This window comes from Symsagittifera roscoffensis, chromosome 1 (assembly GCF_963678635.1).
Source record: "Symsagittifera roscoffensis chromosome 1, txSymRosc1.1, whole genome shotgun sequence".
Taxonomy (NCBI): Eukaryota; Metazoa; Xenacoelomorpha; order Acoela; family Convolutidae; genus Symsagittifera; species Symsagittifera roscoffensis.
The window spans coordinates 8020031-8046795 of NC_087062.1; the positions used below are offsets into that span (position 1 = coordinate 8020031).

Sequence of the window (26765 nt, forward strand, 5' to 3'; positions counted from 1 at the left end):
CCGGGTTCAAACAAATTTAGGAGTAAATTCTTGCAAAATATATGCTGCCCTCTATCATTGGGTGCATCTACGAGGAAGGGGTAAACTTCTTCGTCATCTGGACTTTCGTCACTTTGAGTGTGGCTGTGGCTCATTTTTTCGTTTAATGACTGTTAATATATAACTATCGATGTGCCTAATTGGTTGATTCCAATTATACAAGTGTACTGGTTTGTGTTTATATTGTTTTTTTATTCTTCTTTTTCCTCTTTTTGATGAACTTGAAGTTGTTTCTGAGTCGGAAAAATATAATTGATTGTGGATAGGACAATTTTTGTCAATCGATTTTTTTAATTTATAGAGTTCATCTAAATTGCTGGCTTCTGATTCTGAAAATGCGTTTCTATTTTTGGAAAATCTTTTTCGTGTGATTTGTTTTTGTTTGTTTATGATTTTTCTTTTAATTGTTAGTCGTTTTGTTCTAATATATCCAACTGTTTGTGTATGAGGTGTGATTACAAGATCGTATTTTTTGTTATCTATTTGGCAATTGTGTAAAACGATTGTTTGTTTATTTCCTAGATTTTTGAATGACATAAGGTTTAGGATGAGGGATGCAAAAAGTTGTTAGATGATGTCTACTTTTCTTAAACTGTTAGTCCTTACGATTTTTTGGTTAGCCTAACCTGGGTCTTTTTGTTCAGGGTTGGAGAGAAAAGTATATCGATTCCGAAGAATGATTTTTTACTTTCTCGTGGCTAGTATAAGCTAAGGTGTTAACTTACTTAATCTTACTTAGGGGTAGTGATTGTGTTCAAGGGTTGGAGAATAGTAAATCGATCCACAAGGTTCAGGAATAATTAGAACGCGAGTAGTTCGTTAGATACTATTTTTAAACTTACTAAGTCTAAGATTTATCCTGGGTCTGGTAAGAGGAGGGTTCAAGTGAAGGATGAGTAACCGAAGTTCTTCACTGTTTATCCTAATTTGAATGGTTAGTTTTGTTGAAAAATTTCTATTAGTCTTGGGTTTTTTGGAAGGGTTGGATAGTGAATCGACGTTTGAGGTCGTTAGACAATTGCTAAGTGGGTAGGGGAGAACAAAATTGTTCTTTTTGATCCAAGGATTGGCCTTGATGATCAAGTTTTAAATTTAGTGAAATAGAAAATTAATTAAGATCCAAGGATAAGCCTTGATGATCTGATTTTAAAATTAAGTGAATTTAAGTTTAAAATGATTTAAATTTATTTAAGAAAAAGATTTAGTTTTTTAATGATATTAGTGAGCTTATGATTGCTGTTATGTTTAGGTGATGAAGCTGGGACAACAAATGATTTTATGATTACTAACAATTTATTGTCATTCTACTAATTTTTGTTTTTATTTTCAATAAATATTTTCCAAACATGTTTTATATAAGACTGCAGAATTTAAGAAAACGATCTGAGATCTTTTTATCAATCGTTATTGTATATTAATAATTTTGTTTAGCGCCTGTAATGATCATGAAGTTTTGACTTCAAAATTTTATGTTTGCAAATGAAAATCTAAATTCATTGCTAATAGGATTCTAAATATAAAAGTTTGTGTTGGCTTTTGCCGTTCAATCATATAACTATATGGTAAGTTTCTACTTTGTCGTATGTCGTCTCTTGTTCGAGGTCTTCTTGCGATTCCGGGTAGTTCTGCTATCGTTCGGAATATCGGCTCTGATCTATTGAGCCGTAGAGACATTTCGATTAAATTATCGTCGTATAACATTTTAAAAATGTTTTGTCTAAATTCTAATCTATTTTTTTGGTTGAATCTAAGCTATTAAGGTCTATTCGAGACTTATGGTCGCACCAGATGAGTTAGGACCGATGTGGTTAACTCATAGAGTAATTTCGGATAGGGTACACCGTCTGCTCGTCACGCTATCTTATTTTCGGCCGCAACTTCTTTGTCTAATACCGATCCTAATCTTACTCTTATACTTACTAGTCTCAGGGTGTTTAACTAGTCTCTGCTAGGCTCAATAGATCTAGGGTATACTGGTTTGTTGCGGCTGCTGAAGTTCTCTCGGAGAGACAACTAATTTCTAAGTTAAATTCAAATCTCTCTGGTGCTGAAATTACAAGTAATTTCAGCACTTACAAATAAGTGGGTTGTTAGTTAGATGGATCATGATTGGTTAATATTAAATACCTTACAGTGGTAAAATATCTAATTTATCCAATCATAAAATATAGTTTAGATCAGGTTCCCTAGCTCTAAAATGTTTGTAATGACGCCATTGGTGCCAATAAAAAATAATTTTGTAGGGGGAGAGCGCGCCAAAAAATGCAATTTTTACTTTTGAATCCCACAAAAACCGCAAAAATGGTGTCGCCAAAATATGGTCCATATAATGTTTTGGAATACCTTGAGTTTGATTAATCTAACAAAAGTCGACATAAATGTCGATTTTTTAAACAACCCCTCTCAAAAATCTTAGATCATCCTCAAAGTGAAGGGGAGAACTATTTATTAGCTTGATTTTTTCAACCCAATTTCGACTAAAAGCTAAACTTTTGGAAATCAAATAAAAAATGGGATCTTGTCAAAATTCATTTAACTGACGACCTAAGATTTTTCAACTCGTCTCAATTAAGTCTTCGAACTTTCTGCCGATGAGTTTAGGCTTTCGAGCAACTATTTGACCAGGGGCGGATCTAGGGTTTCTCGAGGAGAGGGGGGCTGACTTTCAATTTTTTTTTAGATCGATCAAGTTGATTTTCCGAGCACTCCCAGAACACGCTAAAGAACCTATTTTGACCCAAAACTGGTGCCGCAGGCAACTTTTTTAAATAACACGTCAAAGAAGCCGACGTGTTTTTTTTTGGCGCGCACTCCCCATCAAAACTGCTACATATTGGCGCCGAAAGCGCCTTTAGAAAAAATTGAGGGTTGGTCGGCTTAAAATGGATGTCTTATTTAATATCAAAGGGGGATACCTTTTGGTTGGTGAGAGGTTCAAATCCCAGAGGGGTAGTGGGGAACCCTACCCCTCCCGCCCCTCCTCTAAATCCGTCCCTGTATCTGAGTAAGAAATCCGTCTCTCTAAGAAAAAAATTTTTAGGCTGCTTTTTTGGAGTAGCGATACAACATTAATTTGGAGGTGGTGAAAAAACAGTGAACCTAAGCACATGTACAATATCTCCATAAAAGTAGAGTGCAAATATGAGAAAGACAGGTTGCGTCAACAATTGATTGTTCAAACCATCTTATGGAATGAGATTAATATCAGATATCGGACTACATAACATCACTGCCCGTGTCTTCGCTGAGTGTGAAAAGGTTATCCGCTGTCCCCGATGTTTGCTCGCCTATCACATCTAAATACAACCTTTCTCCATAAAAATTTGGTGGTTCAACGTTTCACCTTGGCCTAGAAGGGATTATAAAATTACGTCGTCTAAAAAGCTACTACTATTTAAAGGTTTTCCATAAAGTGTTCGGTGTTCTGTTGAAATGTTTTTCAAATGTAGTGCAATTGGTTTTCGATTGTTTTGTGCTCCGTAGGTTCCAATTGATCTTGAATCCTGAGTCCGTAAGTGTAGGTTTTGGTCGTTCCCATGACATTGTTTGTAATTTGATTTAACGGTGTGAACGAATTTTTCCACTAATCCGTTGGAGCGGTGGTCGGAAACAAAACAGAAAATAATATTTATAAAATTTAAAAGATTTAAAACCTGCGCCGATAAAACACGAAGCGTGATTGACGCGAACTGAATTTGGAGGTGGATATAGTCGGTAAGAAAGTCAATTACTGTTTTGGATGAAGCACTTGAAGTAATTTTTGCCGACGGGAATTTGGAGAATCTGTCCATACAAAGTAAAATATATTTACAATGGCCCCAAGAGGAATCTAAACGACCTGCAAAAACCAAATCAATCTCTTCATTTACAAACTTTAATTCTGGAAGGTGATGGTAATGTTTTTCTGGAATTAATGGTTTAGGAATTTTATCTGCTTCTATGCAATCCGAAAAACCATTCTTAGTTCCAATGGTTTTTCTGGTATTCTTAGAGAGTCTCGGTAATTTTTTTTGACTAATGATGACTGGTCTCTCGACATATTCTTCCTAGTACAATTTACAACAATACCGAAAGATGAGGGAGTAATAACAATTCCACTTTTTACAATATTAGATTCCATGGGAGATTTAAGAAAATCGAATATAACGGTGAAAATTATAAAAAAAAAAATTGAGATGTTAATTTTAGAACAATTAATTTGAGAATAATCCAAGGGAATACATTTAGAAGTACAAAAATTGGAACGGAAATGATCAACATCGCAAATTTCCAGTCTGGAGCTAACTAAATTTAGAATTTTTGCGATAATCGTTTTGCGTAGTATTACGTCAGTGGAAGTTTCTGAAATCTGTCCAATCAATTTCGAGTGAGGTTATGATCAATCTAAAAACTGAGTATCCGTCGAGCTTATGATTGAATCGATTTTACTAATTGTTGTTACGACAAAATCCTCATCATAATTGGAGGGAGCAATAAATTTTCCAATTGGACTTCTAGAAATCACATCCGTGAAGCCCATAACTTTACCCGCTAGATATTTTACGGTAAAATTAAACGGCAAAAGTCTATCTACCCATCTTTTTAAAAGAATGTGACACATTTTATTTCTGTGGTTAAAAGATGAGGCAGATAAAATTTTGTTGAATATTTGTTGAATATGAGGCGTTTGTTGAATATTTTGCCTCATGAGGCTTTAAGAATCGGCTAGCGGAGGAAACCGATCTCTACTCTTTTCGTGTAGTTGTTCGAGCGTTGCGCCGAGACCGTTGTCTGATGCGTCTGATTTTATTTGAGTTTTCAGTTTCACGTCGAAGGGTGTATTTTCGAATAAGTTAACAGCTTCCGATTTGGTTTTCTCAATCGCTATAGTATGTTCATCTGACCAATTAAATATCGATTTATTGTTTAAGATTGGTCTCCAAAATCAAGTTTGGAACAAAATTCAAAAATTGATCGCTTGAGCCAAAGAATGAACGCAAATCCTTCAAGTTTCAAGGAAATGCGATCAATTTTATCGCTAAGGCTTTATATTCCAAGGAAATTACTCCTGTCTTCGATATTTTAAAACCTAGCCATTCGATTGGTTTTTTAAAACAAATTGCATTTTGGCCATTTTACGGGGAAATGATTGTTGTCAAGTGTAGATAAAATCCTTTCAACGATCTCTTAATGCTCTTTACAACTTCCTATTGGAGAGATTATTATGGCGTCAAGGTAGACATTGGTAAATTAGATATGTCCAATGGTTGAGTCCATTACTCTTAGAAGTTCATTTGGCATATCGCCTAGCCCATAAAATCCAGTTAAAAATCCATAGGTACAGGTTATATTTTCTCCAACGATGCTGACGTTACACTGTTTGCTCGCGAAGTCGTCTAAATAAAGTTGGCTATAATACTTTTTAAGGTCTAAAATTGTAAACCAAATTTCCCCGAAAAATTTTTCTGGCAGTTGAGATGCAACAATATCTACCAGTTTGTGAACATGTGGTATCTTCATTTTTGACTCCAATGCGAGCTTGGTTGATTTATCTTTCTTGCAGATAATTACTATTGGGCTGATAAATCTTTCTTCATTGCATGATTCTAACTTATTGATGTGTCCTTTGGAGATAAGTATGTCAATTTCTTTGCTTACTGACGGAAGTAAGTGTAGTGAAAACCTGCTTCCTTTTAAATTTATAGGTTTCGTGAAAATGATTGATCTTTAGTTGATTTTCTATTTTGCCAATTCTCTTGGATAGCTTGTTCAGTTTCTTGAAAATGGTTTCAGTTTCACTTTTATATAAACCGACGAAATTTATAAAAGACTTACTTTCAATGTTTTTCTTGTAGGAAAGAGTTTTTGTGCCACTTCTATCCCAAATATAGTAGATTGTCATTTCCTTAGCATTTTTTGTTCGTGACCCTCGGTTATGAAGAAAGCCGTGTTGTCATACGTCCATCCGTTGGATCTAATTGGTTGACTTGTCCCACAATCTTGGTCAGATCGTCCATGAAGTCGCACTACAAATCTTTCGAAGCTTGGTCGGTTGTGTTAGTTTTTAAACGTTGATCTCGTAACTTGAGTTCGCGGAGTCCGCTCTTTCTCAAAATTTTTATAGGGCTTGTTGAGTCCACCTGTTTATTAAGTTTTGCAAAATTTTCTTTTCCCAATCCAATTTTAAGTAGTGTCTTAATTTCTTTTCCGTCGTTGTCAAGTATTGTAGTCACGTTTTATACCCAACATTCGTTGTTATCACTTTGCATTGTTTCCGACTACGCAATTACTCCGCAACACTTTTTATGTACATGGTAATTTACAGCATGATTATCCGACGGAGTTACAAATTCGGTATCTACATTTTCGTGATTATTTACAAACTCACGTTTCCTCTTCGAGATTTACATTTTATGGGAAATGTCCTTTAAAAATACAAGATTTACAGGTCGCGTCCTTCGATGGGCATAAAGCAAAATGTCCCTTTTTGAACTTTCCTCCGCTTTTCAAACAAGAATTTCATCTATCAACTGCCAAAGTTGCTTCTCGTTTATGAGATTTTCGATCATTATTTACTGTATTATAATTTACAGGGTAGGAGGATTTAAAATTAATTGTCATCTTCAATGATTTGAGATACCTTTTGCGTCAACTAAGGCAACATTTAAGGCTTCTTGTGGGGAAGAGTTTCAATCAATTATTTCCTCTGGATTTTGTAATTTTTCATGTTCTTAATGAAAATGTCGCGAATCCATTATTCCTCTCCACTGGATATGTAACATTTCTTCGCCAATTCAGCTAGAGCACCCCAGAACCGTTACAATCTTTCTCTATCTTTCTGTCGTCTTCTGAGTAGCTTATGGCGTTCGAATGTTACATTGGGTTTTGTAATAAAAGCTCGGTTTAGGAAATCCCAAAATTCGGCGAAAACTATCCGTACGATTTTAACTTCAGAAAAATTCTGTGAGAAAACTCTCTTACCCTTAATACCAAGTGCTAGATACAATACCGAGCTAGTCTTCTTGTCCGGCTCTTCCATTCGCATTCCTTTGAATGTCTTTCTTTCCAATGTTATTTGGGCATTCTCGGAATCATTGAATCTATTTCTTTCTTCAGCGCTCCTTGCTAAGCGTTCCGTTTTTACCGTCTTCGACTCGTTTTGGGCTCTTCCTCCAGTTTTAGAATCTCTTGCTTTACGAATTCTAGTGGGTTCAAAAGGTTGTCGATATCGATATTCTCTTTGTCTAATAATGCCAATTGGAACATATCCCTCCAATCTTCCCACGGGGTTGAGGAGTCGATAGTATGCGATTGCCAGACTGGGAGTACTCCCCTCATGCCAGATTCTTTAACAGATGACTGCGCCACAATAAAATGCTCTAAAACTCTATCTAAACTAACTTAAATAATAAAAGATAAGAATTAGAATTCAAATAAATTGTGTGTTATTTCTAACTAAGACACAATAACACTGTTGCTCACTCACGCCAGAGGAGATCACTTGCGGTAAATCAAGGTCATATAGACCAGTTAGTTAAACATAGACGAATGAATAAGAACAATCGCAACAATAAGAAATATGAACAGAATTGAAACCCAACAAAGTTACTTCAGTAAAACTAAATTTAATTAATTTCTAAAGCAAAACTTATTTTATCTAGAGGTAAAAAAATACAGGCAGAAGAAAAGCAATCTAATCCAAAATTTTGCTCTTCAGTTTATAAATTCATCATTTTGGTAATATAATTTATGCTTGAAAATTTACATAGCTAAATTAATAAAAATATTTACGAGTGAAGAAAGACTTTTTAATCTATTGGATAAAAATAGAAAAATCTTAGCAATAAATAAAAAGACCATTATATTCGACTAGCACCAATTTGGCTCATCGCTTAATTAAGTCACGCTTGCCCAGAACAATATTACTAACTGTTGAGGACACGACATAACAATGAGTAGGCTTCAAATTTCAAAAAAGTTGAGGAAAAAACGCGTAAAGTTATGTGTTAATGAAATACGTTTTACGTAATCTTTTAGCAAAAACGTCAAATGCCATGCCAATTTGAATTGCGTAATTTTTTTGTTTTTAACAATATGAAGGAAAAAAAAGTGTAGAGCGATCGCCAAATTCGGGCCGTCCGCAGTTAACTATTCTTCGGCCGCGCTGTTCGCATACAAATTTTATTGGATCGCGCTGATTGCGGAAACATCTCCTCGGTCTGCAAAATATGTTTTCTTAAAGTCTTGAAACATTCAATATCCAATTTTGGTTGCGACGGTGTGGAAATACCAAAACTTGATCGCGGTAGTTTGATTATAAAACCACTACCTCGGACCGGGTCTCTTCCCGAATGCATGCGCAGTGTAGCGGAGCGGAACAGACGGGCCAGGTACCAAATTTCACCAAACCAAAAAAAATCGTAGTTTGAGAGCAAAGTTCATTGAAACGGCCAAACTCGTAAGAAACACCTTATAGTTATAGTCATCTCTTAGTTAGGTTCCAATCTGACCGTTAACTGATTGCCTGGTTTTTTGGATAACTGAACTAAAATAGTTTTTATGAATACTTAACTATTGGAGATTTTATCCATTCAGCAAATATTGGGCATATCTAATCATATCAGCTCGTAACAGACGGTTCATAGACACAATACTCAACGACAACAGCTAGAAGAGATGTTTTTTATTAAAACAAACTTAATTTATAAATGATGAATAATAACTTAAATATAAAATGTCAGAAGATATATGTTAGAATACTCTAAACGTTTCTGAATAGATTTTAATAGTGTTTTTTTGAATGCTTGTTTACAGGCGCGGATCTAGGAGTTTCTCGAGGGGGGGGGGGCGGATATTCAAAAAAAAACGTTGAACCAAATTGATTCTCTGAGCTCTCCCAAATCATTATAAAGACCCTAGATTGACCAAATTTTCTGCGCCGCAGGTAACTTTTTTAAAAACGGGCCACAAAAGGGGTTTTTATACACTTTTTGGAAAATTTCGACCAAAAATCACGTTTTTTCGGCGCGCGCTCCTCCCTCAAAATTAGTATATATATTGGCGCCTAAGGCGCCTTTAGAAAAATTTTAAGGTCAGTCATCCAAAAATGTATGTCTCAAAGTAGGGACTCCCTGATTTTTCGGAAATTTTCGGAAAAATCAGGGAGTCCCTACTTTGAGACATACATTTTTGGATGACTGACCTTAAAATTTTTCTACTTGCTTGTAGGATAAAAGTGTTCAGCGACCGAATGAACAAACAAGTCTCGTCTGGGAGTGAAGATCGAATCAGTCGTCTCGTCCAACTCCTCACCCTCACTCAAGACAAGGACGACCTAAGACGAATGGGGAGTAAATTGGGGGCAAATGGGGAGATGACAAAACCGCGGGTGATGTTCCTGTCGCCCCAGATAGTGACTGAGCCTGGGGATACCGTCGCCAGGGTGGAGGTCATCATCACCTATGTACCACCAAACCAGTGAGTCATCTCTCATCGGTACATGTTAAACGTTCTGATTATGAATTATATAACTTATAGATTGGACCGAAGGAGCGATCTTGTACATTGAATCAATTTAAGAAAGAGATCGTTTTTTTTTGTAAAAATCTTTATTTGTTCAAATTTGTATGTTGACTTGCTATTTAATTAAAGTCAACCTGCTTTGTTGAGGGAGAAAAAATGTTCGAATGGTCCAAAAGAACAAAACTTGAACTCGCGCTATACTTTGTAACCATTCGGCCGTCGAAGCTGTCGTTCTTTTGCAACAGTTGAGACCTTAGTTGGCATTATTATTCAAATGGTAAATTTGTGCAGACGGCAGCTAAAAATTCTGATTAAAAAATTGAGGCTTTTAATTAATCTTTAACAATCATTTCAAAATCAGACTCAAAGTTGACTTTATCAATTTTCTTTGTTTCAGATCGAATGAAGAGACCAAAAATCAGACAAAGGTCAGTTATTAACAAACCGATTGTGCGAAAATGGTCATTCAATAAACGTCATTTTTAATAATAAATTCATAAATTATTTCCAAAAGACGTTTACCCGAAAAAAGTAAGGTATTCTTCTGCAAAAACAACACTTGTGAGAGCGCCATCAGGTAAAATCTAGCCTATTTTCAGACGTCTGATTTACACTGTTCGAAACTGATTACTTCTCTCCATTAAATTTTTCATACTTGAATTTTAATTTTTGATTTGGCACTGTCGTCGTTTTTTGGGCATTCGGTCTTTCTAACATGAAGGGTTTCCCTGCTAAATACAAAAGTTTCAAAATCAATTGTAGTACACCTTTGTTTTATTTGCAGTAAGTGGTAGTTTAAGTTTAGCAATGAAACAAAAGTTGTTTAGGATGACATGTTTTTGGAGAGGCAGGCGAATGATGCTCTTGTGCACTCGATGACGAACGGAGCATCCAGCCCCACCACCTCCTCGGTATTCTCAACCCCCTCCCTCCACAGAATCAAAAAGAGCCCCCGTCTGAGTGTGACTGCAATTGACTCTGCCTACGGGTCCACGAGTTCCATGACAAAACGAGAGCCGAGACCACGACTTCCGGCCGACTCGAGACGAGGAGGCGACGAGGACAATGCGAATGACATCGACTTATCAGGTAGTCCAAAACACAAACTAAATCCACCCCAATTTCTGACAAGCAGCAGTTCATATACCACAAAGCCCCCACCCTCCCCCCAAATTAGAAAACCCGTTTGGTCATTTTATACAAATCATATGATGAAGTGTTGTCCCAGAAATTTTTTTTCCTTCAATTTCTTAAATTAGTTTTTGTGTTTTACTCTTATTCGCCTAGAATAAAAACAGTATCGGGTTAATTTATCGGCTCGACTTTTATGTGAGCTATGATTCTCAGCCGCTCGTTCCGGCATTGTGTTACGCCAATGCGTGAACAAAGTGATTTTGTACTTTATGGTTGTTTTTAGAATTGAGCGTGAAATTTGAAACACGAGACGCAACTGCCAAGAGTGGAGTGCATTACAAGACCACCCAAGGTCAACTGGTAAGTGTGACGTCATCTCATCAAATTTGCAATCAAACTCATTAAAAAATAAATTGCTGCAAAGCCAAACAAATGCAGCTTTTGAAACACTTAGTAAAGAGGAATAATTGAGAAAATACGTCACCAATTATCAATCAGTGAGCTAAATTGAAAGACGTCATATCAAGGGCAAACCAAGCAACTTTTAGCGAAGCTTTGTTTTTTGAAAAACACAATACCAATAAAAGAAGCTTTTTCTCATTTTTCCGCCCGAAAGCATTCCTTTGTTCCCTGAAAATAGATTAAACTTGGTACGATTTTTTCAATTGCTAACTAATTTTGAACTTTATATAGAAAATGACGTCACAAAGTTGATTCCAAGATGGGGGAATTTTGGGAGCAAAAAAATTCGCCAGTAGCTGACAAACGCGCCACAGAAATTTTTGACCTTCTAGATTAAAAAAAAAACGAAAAAGGCGATTGAATTAAGTAAAAATTAGCCAAATGAGAAGTAATAATAGCTAATATAGCAAACTGAGAGTTTAATTTCTCATCGTGCCATTGCCATATAGAAAAACTTTGTGGCATTTATTCTGAAAAATTAAATGATCAGTTCAGTTTTCATCAAAACTGAAATAAGTTTTTTTTTAAAACTTTTGTGATCCAAATAACGGCTGAAAAATTTGCAGAAAAAATCAAAACATGGACGTCGGTGTTGTTCAGTTGTTTTGCGGATTTTTATTTTTTTTGTCAGAGTTCAAACCGTGTTTCTTTTTAAACTTCAGTTCTGCAACTTCAACGACAGTTTATGTTCAAATTTTCAATCATAAGACTAACATCAAAATTGCTTTTTAAAACCATTTCAAATTCTTAAATTCTCTTTAAATAGACCTTTTTTTTAAACAAACCAACCACTTAGAACTGTTTACAGGGCAGTCAGAACATTAACATGCAAATATTCTGACCCTGCCCTGTGAACAATGATCCCACCTGCACACAAGGTCAAGTATAATCTGATAATTTATGCTTCTCTCAACGCGTTCATGCATGCCTTTAAAACTGTATGAAGACTGTTTTTTTTTCGCTGGAAAAAACTCCGAGTAGTTACAAAAATTGGAAACTTGCGCGGTATAATGACCAAATTGGAATTTTTCAGTTTTTTGCAAAAGTCGAAAGAATTGCATGAAAAAACTTGGCTTCAAAATATAATTTTGAGAAAAAATTGAGCGCATGTAACTTAAGGCAATTCGCAATTTGAATATCATTAAAAACGAAGTAGAAAATTTTAAAATTATGAAATTAAAACACAATTTTTGAAATAATTTGAAACAAAAATCCCCATCAAAAAATTAAGTAACCAGAAATTGAGAAAAAAAACATTGAAAACCGAACGCAAGATGCAGCATTTATGTTTTGAAAATGCTCAGCTTTAATAGAAAAATTCAAGTTCCTTTTTGATATGTATCTTTACTATTGAAAAAAAATGAAATAATCAAATGGAAATTATTTGAGTTATAAACCACTAAACGTCTATATTTTTGTGTTACATTTTTGGAAGGAATTGAGAGACTAAACTATGAAACAATTTTTGATCAATTATAATGGATTTTTAGATCAAATAAAATCATTTGCGCTAAAATATTTTTTTTTAAATCTGGCAACCTCAATCTTACTTTTGAAGTCATTGTGGCAATAACTTTCAACAAGCACAAAAAATTGTTTTTCGTGATGGCTAGGAAGGAACTCTTTTTTGAGAAATTAAAAACAGTTGTGAGATATAAAGAAAACTGCGCGCATCTAAAATTATACTGAAATCATTAGTTTTAAGGGAATTTTTATGCTAATTTTGCATGAAGCATGTTCACACAATCATAAACTAAAAAAACTAATTTAAAAACTAATGCATGTACTATGTTGAATTTCATTACTTAATAACAAAGCTAATTTAAATCTTTCTTAAGTGAGATTGAAATAATTGTCAGGGGGACCAAAAAGAGAAGCTAATAAAGCTTGATTTTCAGAACTACTGAGTATTAAGAAAACATATTTTAACTTTTAATATGACCAGCATTGGCAAAACTAAGACCGCAATCGATTAAAATTTATTTTTGTACAGACAAGTACAAAAATGATTGTACGTAACCCAATTAGACAATAAAGTAGATAATATAAAAACTTTATACAGTTCAGAAAAATCGATAATTTATTCTCGAAAATGGAACTTTTGCGAAATAAAATTTGCATAGAATCTGTATATAATGTTTAAAATTGATTATAATCTATTGTAATGCCTTTTCTAAGGACCCAAAAAAGATGATTATATTGTCTAAAAAATGGATTATACTGTCTAAAAAATTGAACTTCTTTCTCTCTGAAGCATGCTGTTTGGAAACTCAAAACAAAAGTTCAATTCAAACTAAACGACACAAATCATTAAAATCATCAATATAAACAATATATAACAAGAGCAGAAAGTTACTGTGGATGAAGCACAGAATTTTTTCGACAACAGTCTTAAAAAGTTACAAAAGAAACCCACCATCACCCCACAACGAACACCAACACATCCACAAACAAAATCTACCAATACGACTACTTTGAGTCAAGAGAAAAAATCAATTTTGGTCTCAATTGGGCAATTTTATTTTGTTTTAATCAATTTTAGTTATTTTCAATTAAAAAACAAAACACGTTACAAAACTTTTTTTTCAATTTGAAAATTTAAATGAAAATAAAATTGATTTCATAGTGTATATAATCTGTATAAGATGTGTATATAACCTTGTGGTAACTAACAATACCTCTGAGGTTTTATAGTGAAAACTGAAGTGGTTCGAAAGAGTTTAATTAACCATAATAAAACCGTTTCTTTTCTGTTGTTAGTTTGTTACTGACTGTGTTCTTAGCCACAGGCCTGAGAGATTGACTCTCTTGGATTTCTAAAAGGTCACGTATTCTTTGACCTTGGTTTTTATAATAGAATTATATAATTTATAGATAACAATATGTATAGCACTATCAAGGTCAATATGTGATGACTATCTGATTACTGCGATAGCAGTGGCAGATGTAAGTAGCACTATCAAGGCCAATATATATGAGGACTGCATAGTTACTGCAATGGCAGTAGCAGTTGCGGTACCACATACCCCCTCGATCAAGAAAATTTTTATACTATGTTATTAAAATTTTAAATAATAATGAATAGGAGTTTTAGAACTCAGTTTAAGAAGTTTTGGCTTTGTGTATTAGATAACTCATTTTCCATCTCTCTCTTCATGTTCCTCTTCCAACTGTAACGGGATTCTCCACTCGGCGTTCCATGAACGGGTTATGTCTAGAGCTTCGCTGCCAAACTTTCTCCTAAATAGATGTTTTTCCAGCAGACCAAATTTTGTCTCCACCGAATTAGAAGCACCAGGTTTAAAATTTGCAAGCTTGATTCTATATGCTTCGAGCGCGGCTTGGTTCAAGTCCAATAAGTTATTCTGGAACGAGATTGATTTCACTGAATGCTTAATCGGGTTTCCGTATCTGGATGGTCCCTTTTTCGATCTCCCGCTTTTCCGTACTGATGTTTCCTCAAGTTCGGATTCGTCAGAAAACCCCGGAGGATTCATCAATTCCTCGTCGTCTCTCGCATCCTCTCTCGAATGCAGTATCTCTGCCGCCGCGCGCTGAACTCCTCGTTCAAGTACTTGATCCGCTAATCGATTCCAGTCATTCGCCGATAAATCCTTACTATTGAAAGTGCCGAGGATTGTTTCAGGAGATGTAGTGCGTGTAATTTCTTTCTTGTTCTTGATAGTGTTCGACGAACATGCGTGGTCTGGCGCCTTCGGTTCGATTACTTCTGCTGCTGACGCAGCACTTTTATTCTGTAATATGACTTGTTGTGCGTCTTTCGTCGAGATTGGGCTCACTTTAGCCTTATTTGATTTCGAGAATGGTCCAGCCAAGTTTGGCTTCGCTCTTCGTACCGCCAAATTCAGTCCACCGCCTTGTAGGGTGTCTTTTGAAGTGATCACCGTTGGGCTATCCTGAAATTTTTCCTTCGCTGCACCTGGCTGCTCTAGCAATAAGTCTTCATCCGACTGACTCAATTCAGCCTCATCTTGTTCGTCTGATTGTCGCCTCGATTGCCTCTGTTGTTTTTTCTTAGGCTCTTCTCCCGATGGGGATCGTCTATTGTTGTTTTTCTCCTTATCATGCACCGCAACCTTAACCTTTGCAATATCGCTTTTCCGGTAAATGGACCCTGCAGCCGTCTTAATTGTGGAAGGCGTTTCGGCCACGACCCTTCCCTTTAGAGGTTTCGTGAGGGCCTTACCGCTCTTCCTCCCCTCGTCTTTTCGTATCAGGATTGGTGACGACTGACGTTGCTGAGAAATGGCCTCCGGTTTATCTTCAACGAACCCCCGCTCCCACGAGTATAACATTTCTTTGCGTAGCTCGGGATTAATGGTACTCGTCTCATCCACAGTACGCTTTAGGTCGTTTGCCGAAGTATCACGTCGAGTCTGGTTCCATCTTGCATTGGCCTCCAGAAGCTCTTTTAGGGCCCGCGCTCTTTCTCGGTCCTTTGCCGAGACGACTTGCTCTTTGAATAATGGACTCACATCTCGGCTGTTTTGTCCCTTCCGGACAATCTTTAAGTTGTCACGAGATTGGTCGATTCTCTTTTTGAGTTGCGAAGCCGTCAAGGCGGAGCGCTCCAGATGTTCCTTATCTAAACGATCAGAGTTTTGTAAGAACCTATCACTGAGAATTTTAAATTCTGTTTTTGGCAATCGCCCAAAGTGCGCTTCAAATGGCGACATTTGAATTGTCTTCTGTTTTATCCAACGAAGGTCGCGAATTATCGTACTCAAGCACAATTTTATCGACGTTACATTTTCATCGAGTAACATTACTCCCAACCTTCTCTTGATGGTTTGTATAGTGCGTTCTACTAAGCCGCATCCGCGATGGTCGCCAACTGGACAAAATTTTTGTTCAATGTTATTGTCGGAGCAAAATTTTTTCATTGCTTTGCCCTTGAACCCGGAAAATTGATCCGTTCTAATTGATTCAGGTATTCCATGTATATCAATATATGAGCGAAGAAATTTTATTGACGACTTTCCCCCTGTTGATTTAGTGATTTTTACTGAAGGAAATTTAGAATACCTATCTATTGCTACCAACAGATAAATCTTTTTTCCTTTGAAATCTTCAAGCGGGCCAGCATAGTCTAATTGAATTTCTTGACCTGGCTGCGTGAGCAGCGGCAGAGGCTTCGTAGCATTTTTTGGTATGATGTATTTTGCATTCTTACCATAGCGGGTGCAACTTCTGCATTCCTCTGCAAGGTTGACGATATCCTTGTGCATGTGCGGCCACCACAGGTACCTTGACACATCTAGCATCGCTTCCTGGCCTGGGTGACCGCGGTGAATTCTCTTTAGGACTGCCAAACGCAATTGTTCCGGGACAGCTAATCTGTCGTCAACCAGGATGCAGTCGTCCACAACTGAGAGTTGGTGCCAGAGAGGGTTGGTATATGGACCCATCAGCTCGAAGCTGTGTCGATCGTTCCTCTCAATGACCCGCCGCAGCCTGTCCATCCAGGCGTCTTCTGATATCAGCTCCGCTAATAGGCTTCTATCAAATAGTTTGTTTAGGTTGTCCAGACTGATATCAGTACGCACGTTATTTTGATCTGGTATGCCTTTCCTGGAAGCGTGACATGTCTTTTCCTTTTTAATTAAGCTGACTTCTGGGCTTTCCGAAGGGCTCTCGGCTGTTAAGTCCACTTCAATAATTTGGGGGATTTCACTTTGGGTATTCAATTGTGATGACTGGTCACCTCGATTACAATCTGCCAAGGCTGTCTGTGCCTCTAATTCAAGTAGACTTGTCTGTGCCTCTAATTCAAGTAGACTTTTTGGATTGTCTGGTCTTTCTGCCCCTATGAGGTCCCAAAATGACATCAGGGTTGTTCCACTAGTTCCAGACGCCTTTCCAGATTGTATTTCTTTAAGTCCTCTAGGCTTTATCGTCTTTCTCACTGGTCTCCACTCAACTTGCGGTATATCTGAATCAGAATCGTCTGACTCCTGTCGACTGCATGCAGCACCTCTCTTTACCATCCGTGTTCGAGAGAAGGTGGTTTCTGTTACTTGTTCCGTTAGTTGATCGTCCTCCCTCTGATTTCCGTTCTGTTTATTTTTCATCTTCTTTGATTTTCCTGTTTCACTTCTTTCCATTTTTTTCGATGACGCCGTTTCCTTAGGTTCTAATTGTTTGGAGTTTAATTTATTTTTGAGTTTTGAAATATCGACCAACTGTTTCTCACGAGCTATTCTGTCCAATGTGTTTTTGTGCTTCTCAACTGTTTGAAAACTTGAGTTTTGACCGTTCTCGTTCCGGTCGAGCTTTGTCCGGTTTTGAACAAACTGGTTGTCATAGCAACCGCGTGATGAGCTGTCTTTACAGTAGTTAATTTCTCTTGATGTTCTAGAATGTTCTGGAATGTTCATAGTGCTACTTTGGTTTGTTTCACTAGACCGACTGTTTAAACAGTCGAGTGCTTTATGGAAACTTTCTATAGACGTTACTACGAATCTCTCATCCAGTTCCGATTCTGGCCACGGTTCTCCATTAGGTTCTCTTGACAAGTAGTCAACGATACCCATATCCCTTCCGGGAATATGAGTAATTTTAAATTGGAAGGGCAATAATCGGTCAACCCACCTAGTCAAACGAGATTGATACGTTTTATTTGATCTATGTTCTCCCAAAGCTGATGTCAATGCCTTGTGGTCAGTTGCTATGACAAATTCTCTCCCTAGTAGATAATGTTTGAAACGATCTACCGCCCAAACTACTGCTAATAGCTCAAGTTCATTGGTAGAATATTTTTTTTCTTGAGCATTTAAATACCGGGAAGCGAATGCGATCGGTATCCAATCGCTCTGATGAGACCATTGTTCTAAAGTAGCTCCGAGCCCACTATGACTTGCATCGCATTTTACTCTAGATTGCTTTGCTGGATCGTAATAGTTTAACAAGGCTATATTAGCAACTGCCCTTTTTATGTCCTCAAAAATTACTGAGTGTTGATCGTTCCACTCAAATTTTTTAACTGGTAACCGGACATTTTTCATCTTCTTTTTTTCATTTTCTTCTTTCAGTAGTGGTCTAAGTTTTTCAGTTAAACTAGCCGCATTTGGGATAAATTTCGCTAAGTGGTTGATGCTACCCATGAACGATCTGAGTTGCTTTAATGATTTGGGGGGTTGAAGGTTTGCAATTGCCTCCGTTTTAGTAACTTTTGGAATTATACCCTGTATTGACAAATTATGACCTAACCAGTTCACTGCGGGCTGCAGGAATTCGCATTTCGAAATTTTTAATGCGAGATTTTCGTCGTCCAACTTTTGCAACACATTGTGTACTAATTTCTCGTGCTCTTTAGCTTCCCCCTTTGAAACAATTAGAATATCATCCAAGAAACAAAAGGTATTCTTTGCGTGGTTTAGTGTTCTATCCATCGCTTTCTGGAATTCGGCTGGCATATCTGCCAACCCGTAGAAACCTGTCAGAAATCTGTACGTACCCGTTGCATTACCCCCTATTATATTGAAATTGCATTGTTTTGCTGTTTCAGCAGTTAGTTTTATCTGGCTATAAGCATATTTCAGATCTAACACGGTGAAAAAGAGAGAGCCTTCTGATGCTGATGTGATGATCTGGCTAACCCCATCAATCAGTTCGTCCACATTAGGCATCTGGTATTTATTTTTGTACAACTGTCTATTAATGGGTTTGGCGTCCAAGGCTAATTTAATAGAATCGTCTTTTTTTACTGTGATAACAATTGGGGCAATAAAACAATCGCTTGTGCATTTGTCTAATTTCGCAATGTGTCCCTCTGTGAGCAGCTTGTCTAGTTCTGTTTGAACTTTATCCTGAATGTGTATAGGAATTCTCCTACCTTTCTCTTGAATAGGGCACAGAGGATATTTAAATTTTGTACTCACCATGTGATTTTTTGATTCCCCTTGTCTATCGAATAGATCTTTGAACTTCTTATAAAAGTAAATCTTCCAACTATCTGACTGTTCGCACAGTAACACATCAAACCTGGACCTTCGTGTTGGAGCCGATTTTTGCGTGGTTTGAATTCCTAGTTTACTCTGAAGATCTAAACCTAATATGCACCGCATACGTCTCTCTGTGACCAGTAACATCGCTCCCAACACTTCCCAACCTGCCGAACGTAGATTAGCTTTTAACGCTCCTAATATTAGAATAGGTCGTTTATTATAATCTACAAACTGCGCGGACAGGTTCAGCTTTTCTGCCGGAATAAATTTTGAATTCGAAGGTCCTTCCAGAATCTGTTTCGTTGTTGCCCATTTCAGGAGTGATACTGGACTGCCAGTATCTATAGTCATATTCAAAATATGACTATCAATCTTAACCAAAGCTTTAAGTGCTTTAATTTGATGCGATTTGGGATTTCTGCGAATTTCGATCTTTTCAATTTTACCCGACTTCTCCGTCAATGCTCTATTCTGACCTCTTTCGTTATTGTACGCATTTTCCGAAATCCTTTTTGTGATGTACTTTTCTATGTCCATGATGGAAGTGCACTCTTCCTCTACTGACATGATTTCAAAATCATCACATGAATCGAATGTTTGTATAAGATTGCACTCTTCCCCCGAGCTCGAATCTTCATTTGCAATTTCGTTAATTTGTTGAGACCTACACATTTTAGCGAAGTGATTAGGTTTGTTACAATTTTTACATGTTTTGCCCATTGCCGGACAATTTTTTAAATGATTCTCTACAAATGCTCTACCGCATCTCGTACATTGTTTTTGATCTCCTTTACCTTTTGGAGGTTTATTTTCGTACTGTTTTCTTCTGTTTTGATTTTGACGTCTAGGGTTATACCCTTTGTTTCCGATTGCCATAATTGGTTCTTGTTTAATCTTCATCTGTGGAGTTGTAAACAGTCCTGAGCTGTTTGTGTTTGAAGATTTTTGGAATGCTTGAGTTGTTTGTTTGCTATATTCAAACTTTAGTGCACGTTTTAACACTTCTTCTGGAGAGAATGTTTCGAAAGTCAATGTGTCTTGGAGGACAGCATTTTTCATTCTTGAGATGAATAAATCTCGTACCAATTCTTCTTCCAACGCTCCCAATTCAGCCTTTGCTGCTTGTGCAGTCAGTGCGGCATGAAAAGATTCCAACGTTTCATTTGATTCGTGGGATCGTGTGAACAGTTTGTATCTCTCATAGGTAATACATTTCGTTTTCTCAAATGAGAGTTTTGCTAATCGAATTATATCGCGAAACCCTAGTTTGGATATTTCTGTGTGAGGGTTCTTTTGTATAAATTTTTTCTTCCCTTCTGCTCCTAAAGCGAGGAATAATCTCGATGTTAGCCGTTTGCCCACTTCGTGATAGAATACATTGTGTCCCACTCTAGGTCCTCTTAGTGTCCGTTCTTCATTTTCTTGAACCACTCTATCTCGAGCCAATCTGTTCCGAGCTTCTCTTTCTGTTGTCGCAATCTCATCCTCGTTTTGTGCTGGTGTTTCAGGAGTTGGTAAAGGTTCTTCTAATACCGGTTTAGGTTCTTGTAACATTATTTCTGGATCCACATTCTCTTTAACTGTAACAGCTAATAGGAACTGGTCAAGCCACGTTTCAAAACTCCAAGGTGGGTCTGAATTTGCGGATGCCCAAAATACTGGGATTCCTAGATCAGTCCTATTATCCTGAGCAGTGAAACCGGATCCTGCTGGCTGCGCCATGTGGTAACTAACAATACCTCTGAGGTTTTATAGTGAAAACTGAAGTGGTTCGAAAGAGTTTAATTAACCATAATAAAACCGTTTCTTTTCTGTTGTTAGTTTGTTACTGACTGTGTTCTTAGCCACAGGCCTGAGAGATTGACTCTCTTGGATTTCTAAAAGGTCACGTATTCTTTGACCTTGGTTTTTATAATAGAATTATATAATTTATAGATAACAATATGTATAGCACTATCAAGGTCAATATGTGATGACTATCTGATTACTGCGATAGCAGTGGCAGATGTAAGTAGCACTATCAAGGCCAATATATATGAGGACTGCATAGTTACTGCAATGGCAGTAGCAGTTGCGGTACCACAAACCTAACTAAAATCTGTGTAAAATTTTTATATAAACTGTAGCAAAAAATGCACTTGAAATTGATTTTGGTGACTATCGAATTGATTAAAATAAGTATGAATTGCAATCGATTGTAACCGATTTGATAGTAAAAAAATCTATTATTTAGTGCATTAGGAAACTAGATTGCTGAATTGTAGATTTTACTGGCGATAATCGATTGCAATCTTAGCTTTATTTATACAGTACATACAAATGGTAAAATCAGTTCGAAAAAATGATTTCCGTTTTTGGCTGAGGTTTTGACTATGATATCTCTATATTTTAAAAAACAGGCAACAATTATTCCAAAACGTGGTTAAATAAAAATGTATGAAGTGTAAATAAAGTTGTTTCAGCTGCTCTTGAGCGAGAAGTGGGTTGTTTGCTAGCCCTCCATATCTCATTTTTTTGTTTTCATGTAGCTTATCGTGGTATTGTGGTTAAATGCTCCATGCTACGATGTAAAGTATGAAAACAAACATGGTCACCTTATTAAATACGGTTAATTTGTTCAATACGCTAAGCTACACTTGTGGACAAAATTAAGCGCAATTCATGATTTTACTCTCTAAAATGCCTGTTTTCAAGGTAGAATTTGGACATCATTTCCTTAGAAGTTCAGTGAAACTTTTGCAAAGACCAGCAGCAAATGATCAAAGCTACCGTCAGTGAGAGTATCAATATTTGGTTTCAATGACTAACTTACCAATGTAATCCGAGTCTGAAAATGCCAGTTTTTCTCATCTCCACTAAATTTTTCATCGTAATGAAATCTTTTTTGAATTAGCGGAGTAAAAATTTGTTCATGCAGCGTGAAACATTCTCAGCGAAAAAATGGAAAAAATCGGTGTGAAATTTTTACTAAACTCGGACGTTTGTTACTTATTCACGCGAAGTAAAAAAGCCTAGTGCAGATGAGGAAAACTGGCATTTTTAGACTCGGATTACATTGGTAGCTCATTGAAACCAAATAGTGATACTTTCACAGATGATAGCTCTGATCATTTGCTCTCGGTCAATGTAAAAAAAATGACTGAATATCGAAGGAAATGTTGTCCGAAATGTACATTAAAAACAGGCGTTTTTTAGGGTAAACTCTTGAATTTGCGCTTAATTTTGTCCACTAGTGTATATTGAAAGGGTTGTTAAAAAGGGGGCCAGCTTCTTTTGAAATATTGCTTTATTTTTATCTAGTGCTAAACGAGCAACTCGTGCGTGGTTTTAATAACTAGTAAGGTTTATGAATACATAATTTAAATATCAAAGTGCTACTTATAAGCAATATAAGTTAACTTTTGAAACTGAAGTGAATTTTAGAATAAATTCTATAAATTTTATTTCGTAAAGTTTTGCTATAAATTTGCAAAAATTCGAGTAAAAGTTGAAAAATTGTTAATGTTTGAGAAATGCAAAAAAAAAGAGTTTTAGGTGTTCTCGAATGAGAAAAGGGTGTGTGTGATTGAGATCCCCCTAATGGACAACTACTTGAGCTCAGCTGTGGAGAGGGAGGTGTTTGTGATCCTCCATTCTCCCTCCAAGGCAGTCCAACTAGGCAAGACCAGCATCACCCGAGTCAACATCATACCAAACGGTGAAACATCAGCACTATTTTACTATTATTACCCTCCCCTCACAGCTTAAAAAGAAAAAAAAATTACAGCCCCACCATATTTGGGTCTTTTCTTAATGGGGCTATGATTTGATGGGAGATTTTAACTGAATTGAGGTCACACCAGACTAAACAATTCTAGCAACGAAGTCCAGCGAGTTCCACTCACAAAATACCTTTGAAATGAAACCATTTTAATTATTACAATTTCTAAACTGCATTCAAAAGCGATAATAACGGACTTATTCAGCAAAATTTTGAACGATTATAGAATTCCAGTGCTCGCTTGAAAAAAAAAAATCTTTCGGTCGCCGGGAGTCGAATCCATGAGAAGGCAGAGGGGGGCTTGCGTTCTAAATTGTTGACCCCCTTCAAATATCCTTCCCCTGTTTGCCAAATTTACTGTCCCTACCATTGAAACCATTAGGAGGAGTCAATGTGGGCGGTAAACAAAGGTCAGCATTCGTTTTTGGATCTCTATAACTATATCCCCCTCGGGTACCTAGTAACGAATACCCCCCCTCCCCCTATAAAGAAATAAATCAACGGTTAAGCATATCAGATGTTTATATTCCTAGTAACGAATCTCCCCCTTTTGCAAAAAGGGGATACAGTTAAAGAGACCCCGGTTTCTCAAACTACCCGCAATGAAGTTTCATGAATAATAATTGATTATAATGGATTTTAATGGTCTGTCACAATGAAATTTTAAAATAATCGATTTTAATAGACTAATAAGCGATTATAGAACAAATAAAGTGGAAATCAATTTAATCGATTATATTAGATTATATTAGATTGTAATAGATTTTCATGAGTAAGAGCCTGGATTTTCCATAACTTTGAAATCAAATGTCCAAAACTTAAACGTTGCATTCGCTAAATTGTGTTTTACATTTGGCTACAGCAAAAAAATGTAATGTATTGTTTTTACTTGTATTTTTCCTACTTGTCTCCCTCTTGTCTTCACTTACCGCCACCTCCCCTCCCAACCATTTACCCTTTATTGCATTTAACATAAAACCATAAAAACACGTACGGGGGAGGGGAGTGGTGTGTGTGGGTGGGGTACGGTAGGTGGGAGGGGGTAGGTGTCGTGGTAGTTAGATGGGGTGCTAGGTGATGGGGGGGGGGGGGGGTGGGCTGAGGGTGGATTTTGCAAATTTTTACTAAATGTGAGGAGGTTTAGAAAACTAGAAGGCTATGAGTAATTCAGAAAAAGCTGCATAGTTTTCAGAAAATTTTTGCCAAAATTTAAGAGATAAGAATCCATTATAATCAATTATAATGGATTTTGAATGGATTATATTTTTTTTTCTGTAAAAATAATGATTTAAAATTGATTATACTTATTTGCGTAATCCCAAAATGTAATTACAATCGATTATTTTTATGAAACCTAACTGCGGATAAGTGAATCTCACTCAACTAAAGCAGCGAGTGTTAAGCTAATGCAATGGTCATTTTTTGTTTATGTTAAATTCAATTTGAATTTTTCAGACTAATACTTTTTAAAAATTTTGATATATGATCGGTTAAAAATGGTGTTTTTTGATCGGCAAAATTGAACTCTATGATCCAATTTTCACTGATTATAACAAATTTTTGAGAATTTCATTATAAAAATTTTTGTGAATCAAATATAGAATGGATCAATATTTATTAAGTTCAAATGCGGGTGCCGCATTATTTGCTTGATAGAAATTCCTTGCAAGATTATAAGAGCAATAGAAAAAAATTGGGTGATATACTAAAATAGGTGGCAATTTTGATAACTAATTGAGTACCGCAAGTATTTTAATTGAGCACTGAAAGGCATAATATATTCATTTGAATTTCAATCAATTGTGCATGCTACTTAGATAGCTTTTCTAAACACGTTACTCTGCCAGATGAAATTTAATTCTACAGTTCCACATTTACACTACTTTTGCCAAAATATTGGCTTTAAAATGAATTATGAAAACTGTTCAAAGTATAAAACAGTTATTTAAATTGGATCTGTCGTCTATTGTTATATACCAGCAAAAAGTAAACAAAAGTCTTTTATGTAAATTAGTTCGTATATTGAGGAGAGGAAGAAGAACCAGCCTTTTATTGCACTAACTTGAAACATTAGGATTATAATTTTTACATAGTTAAAGTGCATGAAATGTGAATTCGATTATTTTTCCAGCAGCAAAATTGTTTTGCTCCAAGTCCTTTGGTCCCAAAGTCTTTCGGATAATTTTTTATTGCTTTTTTTTCAACCGCTTGAATGGTTTATTTATTTTAAAATGTATCCGTTTTTGGACTAGTGATTTTCGTGGACCTTATAGAGTTTTATTAGAAGGATATCGATATTCTAAGCTAAAATTAAAAAGGTCTTACTTACGACATTTTTGGTTTTCCCATTTTAGCCATCGCCGCCATAATAATTACACTGTTGGGGTCTGAGATTTTTTATAATTAAGCATGGAGAGGCAAATAAGAAAAAATTGAAATTTTTCAACGTTTCAAGAGTTTAAGAGTAATGAACGTAGCAAAGACTCTTTTATAGGTCGTGCTGATTTTTTGTTCTTTTTTTCAGGAAAAGTCTTAAAAGTCTCTAAATACTGCAGATGTGCATTCCTACATATTGCTTCATTTATGAATGCAATTAGGTATATATGCACTTTTTGAGTTCAATTGAAAGTGACGTAAATAGCACTCTCCAAATACGAACGCGGAAATGGCGCTAAAAAACAAAGAACAATTCCGGGTTTCGAAAGTGGAAATAAATTTTTAGATTTCCTAGCGAGCTATTCATAAAAGCAAACAAAAGTATTTGCATTTAACTCTTGCACTAACAAGCATGAAACTTTAAACTAGTTACGCATTTCAATTTTAAAAGGATTCTAGATTCAGATACTTAAGCAGTTATTGCTCATTTTTTCTCATAAAAATTTCTTGCAAAACTGAAACGTCAAAAAGAAAACAACTATGAGAAAAAAAAACAAAGTCAATAGTGAGTTGAGATGAAATGCGGTAAACTCTACTGAAAATAGTTTTGAATGTTATACTTCATTTTGTTTGCTGATGAAGTCTTTGTCTTTTTTTGCTGGGTTAATGCGGTTCGAATGCCGAGCTAATCACAAATTCAGTGCTTTAAAATGTTCTCTAAATTCTCAAAATAAGAGTTCGGAAACTTAAAAAAGGTGTGTTAAATGACCCACCATGTGATTAAATAGAAGTAAAGTTTTGCTGGTATATTTTCTTACTTCACTAGTAAAAAAGTTTGGGGTTTTTTTTACAACCGCACTCGCCCTCAAAATAGTTTATGCCCTCAATCCACTAGATATTTTTGTAAAACTTGGAGAAAAAAATTCAGTTTTTGGGCATCGTGCTTTTGAAAAAAAAAAATTTTGAGCGAAGCGACCTTCTGAAATCACATATCTTATTTATTGCCAGTTTGAGAAAAACGAACACCGTCTTTTGTCTTTTTTCGAGTTTCATTTTTGAAGATTGTTCATTGTTCATTACTGAAGATGTGGAAGAACTCTGTTTTTGCGCGAGTCTTAGCCTGTATTTCAATCATAAAACTGACAGCAATGAGGAATGGTCAAAAAATGAACTGGTGTTCTTTTGATAATCAGAAACCAAAAATTATATAATTTATCGAAAAAGTTTTCTGAAGTCTCCAGATTTATCCCTAAAAAGCAAACTTATTTTTCCAAGTTTCTTCAACATATTCAATTTTTCTTCAGTTTTTGTTTCACAATTAAATCTCTTAATTTGTTTCGCGGATCAATATAAATGCTTTCCCCCAGACAGACCAAGTTAAGATCTTCCAACCCAGAAACTAAACGGGTGTTGGTAACTAAATCCGTGCCCACTAAACAATCAAATTATGTGAACATTGTTTTGTGCAAGTAGGTATACCAGTAAAAAGAGAACATGTTGCCCATCAATTATATACTATGTAAATT

At 36.1% G+C, this 26765-nt stretch overlaps 1 protein-coding gene across 2 annotated transcripts in view; it reads left to right on the forward strand.

The window, feature by feature from the left end:
* The window catches only part of LOC134857139 (sodium/calcium exchanger 1-like), a 110778-nt gene that overhangs the window by 44446 nt on the left and 39567 nt on the right, over nucleotides 1-26765 (forward strand). For both annotated transcript variants that reach the window (XM_063873513.1, XM_063873514.1), the window contains 5 exons: nucleotides 9247-9495; nucleotides 9938-9968; nucleotides 10368-10629; nucleotides 10958-11034; nucleotides 22638-22800. In XM_063873513.1, coding sequence (XP_063729583.1) covers nucleotides 9247-9495; nucleotides 9938-9968; nucleotides 10368-10629; nucleotides 10958-11034; nucleotides 22638-22800 — 782 coding nt within the window. The remainder of the gene's footprint in view (nucleotides 1-9246; nucleotides 9496-9937; nucleotides 9969-10367; nucleotides 10630-10957; nucleotides 11035-22637; nucleotides 22801-26765) is intronic.